General features: G+C 40.7%; 1 protein-coding gene across 1 annotated transcript; it reads right to left on the minus strand.

Moving 5' to 3' along the window:
• Positions 1 to 633: 633 nt before the first annotated feature.
• Positions 634 to 8,388, minus strand: TMEM128 (transmembrane protein 128). The gene is made up of 5 exons (XM_075709493.1): positions 8,268 to 8,388; positions 6,834 to 6,975; positions 4,726 to 4,887; positions 3,436 to 3,544; positions 634 to 1,874 (listed from the first exon to the last, which is right to left on the minus strand). Exons 1-4 carry the CDS (start codon positions 8,386 to 8,388, stop codon positions 3,445 to 3,447), a joined length of 525 nt encoding a protein of 174 aa, XP_075565608.1. The 3' UTR covers positions 634 to 1,874; positions 3,436 to 3,444.
• Positions 8,389 to 8,759: the final 371 nt, after the last annotated feature.

An 8,759-nucleotide genomic window follows, 5' to 3' on the forward strand; every position in this document is an offset into this window, starting at 1 on the left:
ACTGTTACAGAAAGACTCCGCAGGACTTTTGGACAGCCAGTATATCTACCTGGGATTTTCAGAAAAAGACATCAAAGTAGTCAGAGGGCAACTAGCTCTCTGAAGGCATACAGAATGGTACTGCACCTTCAATAAACCCAGCTGAGAGGTCATGAAAGACAAACATACTCCAAGCCAAGTACAGAATTTTAAAATCTACATGAACATCTGTTTTCTAGGCAAAACAATGGGCTGACAGTCCCCAAGACTGTTAAACAATTAGTACTGAACAATAACTGATCACTTTTATACAAAGTTTATTAAGATGTCCAGAAGAATAAATGTGAAAAGCCATGTAGCAAATAGTAATTTTAATTCAAGAGTACAAGGCAACTTAAAACACCTAGAGCACTTATATAGTTGACAAATAAAAATACAGTGATAATTACCATCCCTGAGCAACAGTGCATTTTAAATACCATAATAAACAAAGTTACTCACATCTACGTGTGTATGCAGACGTAAAATTGTTAAAATTTGTTAAAAGATGGAAGACCTGAAGATAAGCAACTTGCCCTTTAAAGATGTGAAGTACAACTGGTTTTGGAAAACTTAAATGTTACATTTAAACAAATCAAGCTGTTAACTTATACAAGCTACTTAACAGTACAGTACTCTGTACATTCTCTACATTGTCCTATCTTCCAAAAGGTCTGGGTGTGAAAGTATTTAACACAAGGATCTATATAAAATAGTCTAGCAACTAAATGGCGCACAAGTTTCCAGATACTTAGGTATCTCAGCCAAAGTTATTTTATTTTCCCAACTGTGTAACACTAATGGCATTTAAGTTAATATCAGCCTCTTTATTGCTGAGGGAGAAAAATGGCAACAGGCACTGCTGAGAATGAAAAGTTACTTTACAGAAGAGTAACATCCTGCATACTGAAAAATAGTGCATACATCAAAAGAATTTACTTTGTGCTCTAAATTTCTTATGTGGTGTTAATATTGTCCATATTATTGTTATTGAATAATATTGTTCATATTATTGTTATTCACAGCTTGATCATCTATCTCCAGCTGTGGACAAAGTATATCAGCACAAGCAGAATTCATTTATTTCACCGATGGCACTGCCGAATTAACAATGATGTAAACGTCAGCCAGCTTTCTAGGCCCTGACCCGTATCTTTTTTCAAACGCTAGCAGATCTGAAGTCAAGAGATTAGGGTAATGAAGTATTTCCTACATGGTAACACACATAACATTAGAAATTTAATAGATTAAGAAATGTCTCCTGTGTCATCTATGAAGTATTCAGTACTGAATTTCACTGTTTGAAAAAAGATATGGCTGTGGACGAACTATATCAGCACAAATAGAATTTATTTATTTCACTTTGTACAAGTACAAAGACAGATTCCAGATAACAATATTTCAGCTGTCCATTCAAATTGAAATAATATAGTATTAAAAACCCACAACACTTGAATAAAGCATCAATTACTTTCAAACCAAACCACCTGCTTTGAGCAGGAAGTTGGACTAGGTGATCTCTGGTGTCCCCAAATAGGATTTAGGACTATGTAACTGATTTATTACCCATCTGCTTAATATTGAAATATGAATAAAGGCTTTACAAAGCAGTGATGAAATGCTTTATGTTACTAAGAGAGGTAAAACCTACCTATCTTTCAACTACTCACTAATCAGTTGCTTTTCCCCAGCCACTGGATGACCTATGGTTACATCCATTTGATTTATAAATCAGGTAGTCTAAGAATTACAGCATCAGAGCAAACAAGCAGTATTAGAAATAATAAAAGTACTGGAATGTAACAAAAGTGACATCCACTTTTCAGGATACAGTTACTCGAGTCCTTCACATGAAGCTGGAAGAAAAGAAAAAACAAATCCAACTTTAACAAAAATGCTGTAAGGTTGTATATACTGCACAAGCTGTATCTTGTACTAGTTAATGATTTTGCATCACCAATAATAATTTGGCCCTAATTATTAGGCCAATAATTATTTGGCCTAATACAGAATTAATAAATTCTGTACAACAGAATTTACTTGGCTGTTCATACAGAAAACCAGAATGGAACCATAAGGTTCAACTGTTCAGGATATCTGTAATTCACTTGTACTTCTTACTTTCTAAGTACAAATTAATGCAGAATGGTTATTTTAGTCTGTTAATATGATCACCTCTAACACACCGAAATGCGTCCTCTCCCCACATCCTTCCAGTGCTCAGATAGAACATAGCTAATGACAGAACGAACAAACATGATTTGGAGAAGTTTGCATTAACCAGTGTGACTGAAGCTCCCATTATACAATAAAGAGGTTCTGACATATTGTATTTTTCAGAAGTCTATAGGTGTTGTCAGAGTATGACCTAAATTAATTACCTCCTTAAAAAATCAGGTTTCCCAATACCTAGAAAGTAGGGAAAAAATGCAAAACTAGTTTCACTTGTTTATGCAAACAAAAGCTGTGTTTCACTGTCCCAACCATTAAATATTTTTGCCTAAAACTCTGGCACTACAAGAGGCTACACTCAAAATCCAGCACTGTCTCATTCTTCTTGCTGCACTCATAAAAATGCCGGGGGACTTCCTCACTGGAAAGGATTTGTGATGGCAAGCAAAACCAAACAGGCTTCCCCACATTCCCTTGAGAAGTACAGCAAACAAGACCTGCTGAAGGAGTCACTTCACTGGATGACGTAGATGCCTGTGATACAGGGGACATCCCTTACCCTATTTACAGAGTGGTCTTTGATGTCTTCCTTAAGCTTTTTCAATTTCACAGGATTCATTTGAATAGTATATCCTAACAAAAGATGCAAGAACCCCTTTTCAACATGGCAGTTATTGAGAATTAATTTTTCAAGTCAACAAAACACCCAGTTTTGCCTTTGAAAGGTTTTTAGGAAGAACAAAGACCTTCTGATATCTGGAGGTTTTCCAGATAGCGGGTTCATCTGGACTGTTCATCACAGAAAATGAAAACAGCGTACTTAAAGACAAAGATAAGACAAAGGCTTTGAATTAAAAAAAAAAAAAATAAAGACAACAGTTACATATGGATGTTAATAGCTTCTCCCCTTTACTATCAGGTCAAGCAACTTCACTAAGTTTTCCCAGTCTGGGTAAAAACTGTAGGTATTTGGCCTATATGCCACAAAACCACCCATTCTCACTAATCGCTTATTTTCACTGTCTAGAATGGAATCTTAGAGAAGAAAAATAGGATATTCTTCCCCTTAGGATACTTGCATGTTCTCTGGTTACTCTATATGCCACAAAATGTCAATATTCTAAAAGTGTACACAAAACATAGAGAAGGAATCCTTAAATGGTCTTACAATCCTTAAATGTCTAACAAGGCAGTTCATGCAACAAGATAAATGTTTTTATGTGCTTAAACAATTCAATTATGTACCTGAAGGACTTATCCCAGGAGTGACACAAGCATCACAACACCCATAAACTGAATGAAGAGCAACAAAGGTGTCATAAACGACCAGACAGGCCACAAAGCAATGTTGAAACTGGGAATAAAAGCAGAAAGTTTTTGGTAAGGTCAGTTGTCATATTATGGCAATACCAGCCACATGAAGAAAATATGGCACAAGAGGAAATGACATTTAAATTACTCAACCCGGAAAAACACTTGTTTCTTTACAACTTGAGAGAAAACCAGCACGTTATTAAATTGGTAGTTCAGTTTACTGTTTATTTACTGACAATTCATCCTAGAATTTCAGTAGCTGCTGCAGATTTTACACTGAGCAAGTCCACTCAGTCCCATCAAGGGTAAAGATACCTTCTACTTTCAGAATCCCTGTATATGAAGCACCTGAACATTAATTACTCTTGATTTTTCCATGTGCATATATGGCAGCTGAGAAAAGCCTTAGTTTGTACTTCCAGCCAAGCAGATTTCAGTTAGCTGAAGAGAAAGGGGGAAAACCAACCTATTTTACAACTGAATTACAAGGATTATAGATTTGACTAATTCTAAACTATAGGGGACCTTTATCTTCTTCCATCTTCCTTTTTTTCCCAGCATTGCAACAAATACTGTCTGATGTTATTCAGATACAATGTCTAAACTTAAAGAGAGAACCAGCTTTCATGCAGAGACCAAATAAATATACTGGCACACACGTACATAACTTTTTCATTCATATGCGCATTTGCTCAATTCTGACTCCTATGATCTCATTAAAAGTAGCCCTTACCAAAAGTACCATTCCCTGACAAGATATAAACCATTAAAGCTCTTGTAACAACAGTTAGAAGTATGAATTTCAGCATATGTTCGCTATTTATAGATTGTTTGATAATGAAGAACTCTCTATTAGAAACTGATAGGCAAAATCTTTTCTCAGCTAGAGAATACACATCTGTCTTAATTTGTAAACCTCACAAACAGTTGTCGGAGGTGGGCAATTTACATTAACAAAGCTAAGGATTTCAGTTTTGCCATAAATTTTCAAGACAGAAAAGATCCAATACATCTACAAGTACACTTAATACACAGGTTCGACAGTTCCAACTCCTGCTTTGTGGATGAATGTTGAAAGTGGAAGAAGTTATGCTATGTAGAACTGGTATTGTCACCAACACACTTAGTAGAATTAGAGAAATTATGCTTTTTATAAAATGAGCCCATGAACACAGACTTGCACAGGTTTAGCAGAAGTCTGTACACAGCGTTCGAACTTACCAAATTGCTGCTGCAATAAAGGTAGCTGTTGTGATAGGTATCAGTGCTGGATACTGTGCATCGTAGTCCTCAATTCCACAATACCACTCAAGATACAGTATGCAGTAAAAGGCAACAGATAAACATGCAGCCAATAAACAACTGCCAGAGACAAACCACCAACTGGAGGAAGGGGGAAAGCACGTTAAAGCATGTTAAGCACTGTCACATTGCAGTTTGCAGACTAATCTTCATTCTAGTCTAGAAACAGAACAGACAATACCTGATAATTATACAGGTTGGCCTAGAGGTCCTGTAGTTTCTTAAATTACTTTTACAAAACACTTTTTGCCGTTCTAAAGCTGTCTAATATACATAACTAATTGAGTTTAATTTTGCAATGCAACATTCCTGTATTTATTTTTTCCGCAACTATTTTGGAAATGCAATGCAACAGACCTGGTCAGTGAGCTACTATACTACCACCCCAAAAATACTTTCTCAGTAATGAAATAAAATAGGCTCCACTGCAACTGTGCTTCTCATTATGAATTAGACCACTGATTTTTGTGCAACAGAAGAGTTGCAGAAAGCTTTAATAAGGTTTCAAGTTTATGAACTCTCAAATTTAACAGACAGAAGCATGAAGATTTTTTCTTTGTAGCAGCTGAAGAAAACCATAGAGAAATCCAGGATTTCAAACTTGGAATCAAGAAAACACAGGGTATGTGATTATTTAGGGAGACACACTTTTGAGCCTCTTTGAGGACATACTTCCAAGAGTAAGATGGGAAACACAACTTGGGAGGAAGGTGCACTTTAATAAAATCTTACTCTTACCTAAATGTGTATTACCAAATAAAATTTTTTTGCAAGTGAATTCTTATTATCATAGTTCGACTGCTAAGTTACAAAGGGTAACCAAGGATCTTCCTACTCAGGTAACATTTGCTCTGGTACAGTACAGCAAGTATCGTATGCTATTCTGGTACCTCAATACCACCAACTGCGAAACCTGCATTAAGATAGCAGTTGCCATAGTCTACCTAAATAAGCAATGCAGGAAGACAGGGTACTGCTGGGAGCAGACGGGGCCACCCAAAACCTTGATCACATCCTGGAGTCACTAGTTTGTCTCCGCAGCCAACTAGATGTAGGGTGTATCTAGAACAGCCTGGAAGAGCAGCTCCAAAGAACCTCACAGCACAGGGCAAGGCCCTGTTCAGCTTCCACATATTGATACAATAATGACAATGAGAGAGTTTTAAAAGCACTTCCAAGTGAAGTTATCTAAAAATATTTAACATCCATCCATCCCACTGAAAAATAATTTATAGAAAAGAAATAGAATAGAAATTATTTCATTAAAATTATTTCACTAATCTTTCGGTGGTCTACTCAAAGAAGTCTAGAGAGCTTCTAGAGAAATGAACTTCATTTTGACGTTTAAAGATTAATTTCAGCTTTTTTTGATTAAAATAGTAACAGGCAGCGATTTCTCATACTTAAGTGTAAATTTGAAGGTACAGTATTAAAATACCCTGCTATTCAAACAAATTTTGCATGTGCACAGATGGCTCAGTAGAGTGTAAAGAAAAAAATAATTATAGCAAAATTTTAAGCATTGTATTTCCTTAAAAATTAGTTTAATAACAATAATGACTTAGGTGGTCATCTGGTCCAACCCCGCTGCTCAAGCAGGGTCACCTAGAGGTGGTTGCCTGGGACCGTCCCTAGGTTTTGAGTATCTCCAAGGATGGAGACTCTGTGACCTCCCTGGGGCAACCTGTGCCAGTGCTCGGTCACCCTCACAGTCAAAAAGTGTTTCCCGATGTTCAGAGGGAACCTCCTGTGTTTCAGTTAGTGCCCACTGCCTCTGGTCCTGTCACTGGGCACCACTGAAAAGAGCCTGGCTCTGTCATCTTTACACCCACCCTCCAGGTATTTATATACCTTGATATATAGATCCCTCTGAGGCTTCTCTTCTTCAGGTGGAACAGTCCCAGCTCTCTCTATTCCTATCGTAGATCTTGTTTATCCATGATTTAAAACACAGTGTTCAGATGTAACAAACTGAGTATGACTGTAAGATAAAAACACAACTTTCTTTGTAAGAAAAGGTACCTTACCTATCTGCTTGCATCGTTTCTTTAACAGTTTTAAAAAAATCAAAGTAGTATGTCACAGCAATTGATGCCAAAATCCAGAATGCAGAATGAATATTCAGTCTGGTAAGAGGCTTCCTCTTCTTCTCTACAGCTGTAGACTCTTCTGTAAATAAGAACATAATTATAGCACTAAAGCCAGTCATTAAATGGAGTATGATTATAGTTACATAAAACATGATGCTTTATCCTTCTAATTCATTTATCTTTGGGGATTATTATACTCAGTATAATACACTTTGTATTATAGAGGAAGTATTCTAAAAAGCTCTGCGCATTTCCTGAAGTAAAACAGACTAAGCAAGGTACCCTTTGATAAAATGATAAAGCAGTAACAATCAGCACACACTGTGTCTGTGTACCATTTTAGGAAATTAACAGCTGACTAGATCTGGTAAGGTGATTTAACTAATTAAAAACCTCCTGATGCTATTAAAGCATTTTTATTAAACTAATATATACAAAGCCAGGTTGGATTTCCAATTACTAATTTATTTCTATCTGGTTTTGTTAATTTTAATATTTGCAAACCGATTTCAGGCCTAAATAATTTTCTTATACTCAACTGCTGTTACTTCACACGAGATTATCAACTTCAGTTTCAGGAGCTAGCTTGATTCACACTGCATACCTTCAGCAGGTAAACTAAAACTAGCATTACGCAGAAAAGCATCTTTTCTCCCTTATCACCAAGCAAGACAGGAGCGAGCAGGTTAGAAAGCGTGTTTTTGTGCGTGACAGTAGCCAACTAACACACTCAATACTTACACACACTGTCAAAAAAAGTGTCAAAGGTGCCTTTGATGTTTCATACTTTGAACTTTGTCATTAGAAGTTACTGGTGGCCTGTGTGACGCCAGCAGTGTATGTACGCTGGCTCCTCCACACGCACGGTACACATCACCGGCTGAACTGTACTAACAGCTCTGCTGGAGCTTACAGCCGTGTTTATTTCTAGTATTTCCCGGATTCTTCCTCATCCACTACAGCTTGGGGCTGGCGTATTTAAGCGCTTCACCCCCATCACGAAATCCGCGGTTGCCAAGTCTTTTACACCCCTCACGCCTCCCCTCTCACACCCGATCTCTTACGATCGGCCGCCCGAGGGAGGATGAGCCGGCTGCAGGCAAGCGGTATCCGCCGGCAGGGCAACGCGCCCGCTTACCCGAGGAGCCCCCCGACTCCTGCCGTCAGCAGGATCCGAAGCCGTCCCCGTCCCCGTCCCCGTCCCCGTCCCCCGCTCCCGCCGCGGGGGCCGCGCTGCTTGCCACCGCTCCGCGCCCGGCCGTCCCAGCCACGCCGCCCGCCTAGCAGAGCCTGGCTCGGCTCCGCTCCGCTCGGCTCCCCTCCCCTCCCCTCCCCTCCCGGCGGGGTCTCCGCGTCCCCGGCCCCACCCACCGGCCGTCCCGCCGCCCCCGAAAGGCGGTTGCGGCAGCAGCGGGTCGCGGGGCTCTGCCCCGCGCCGCAAAGGGCGCCTGAGCCTCGGGAACGGGCCCCCGCCGCCGCCGCCGGCCTCCATCTTGGGCCGCTCCGGCAGTGACGCCAGGGCGGGGGCGGGCAGCGCGGCGGCCGTTACGGCCGTTGGCGGAGGGGCGGCGGCCCCGCGCAGGGGGGCAGGGGGAGCTGGCGGCGGGGCGGCCGCGGGCAGGGCTGGGAGCCGCTGTGGGCGGTCGGAGCCCGGTCAGCGCCTTGCCGAGCCCCTGCTCGGTCGGCAAGCGAGTCTGACCGGCTGGGCCCCGGGCGGCGCCCGGGTGGGAGCGGGGCGGAGGGCGCTGGGCTCCTCCGGAGCGCCGCTGTGGCAAGTGACGACCCTGTTCGTGGCCCAGTAACGTAACCCGACCGGGTCACAAATCGCACTAATCCCCGTTGCAAATAGTAAACGGTGTGACG

Source organism: Pelecanus crispus, chromosome 4 (assembly GCF_030463565.1).
Source record: "Pelecanus crispus isolate bPelCri1 chromosome 4, bPelCri1.pri, whole genome shotgun sequence".
NCBI lineage: Eukaryota > Metazoa > Chordata > Aves > Pelecaniformes > Pelecanidae > Pelecanus > Pelecanus crispus.

Coding starts and splice junctions, on each gene's coding strand:
- TMEM128 (XM_075709493.1), bottom strand. CDS start 8,388: ATGGAGGCCGGCGGCGGCGGCGGGGGCCCGTTCCCGAGGCTCAGGCGC. Junction 4,888..6,833: donor GAAACGATGCAAGCAGATAG/GTAAGGTACCTT, acceptor CCCTTCCTCCAG/TTGGTGGTTTGTCTCTGGCA. Junction 3,545..4,725: donor TTTATTGCAGCAGCAATTTG/GTAAGTTCGAAC, acceptor TTTTATTCCCAG/TTTCAACATTGCTTTGTGGC.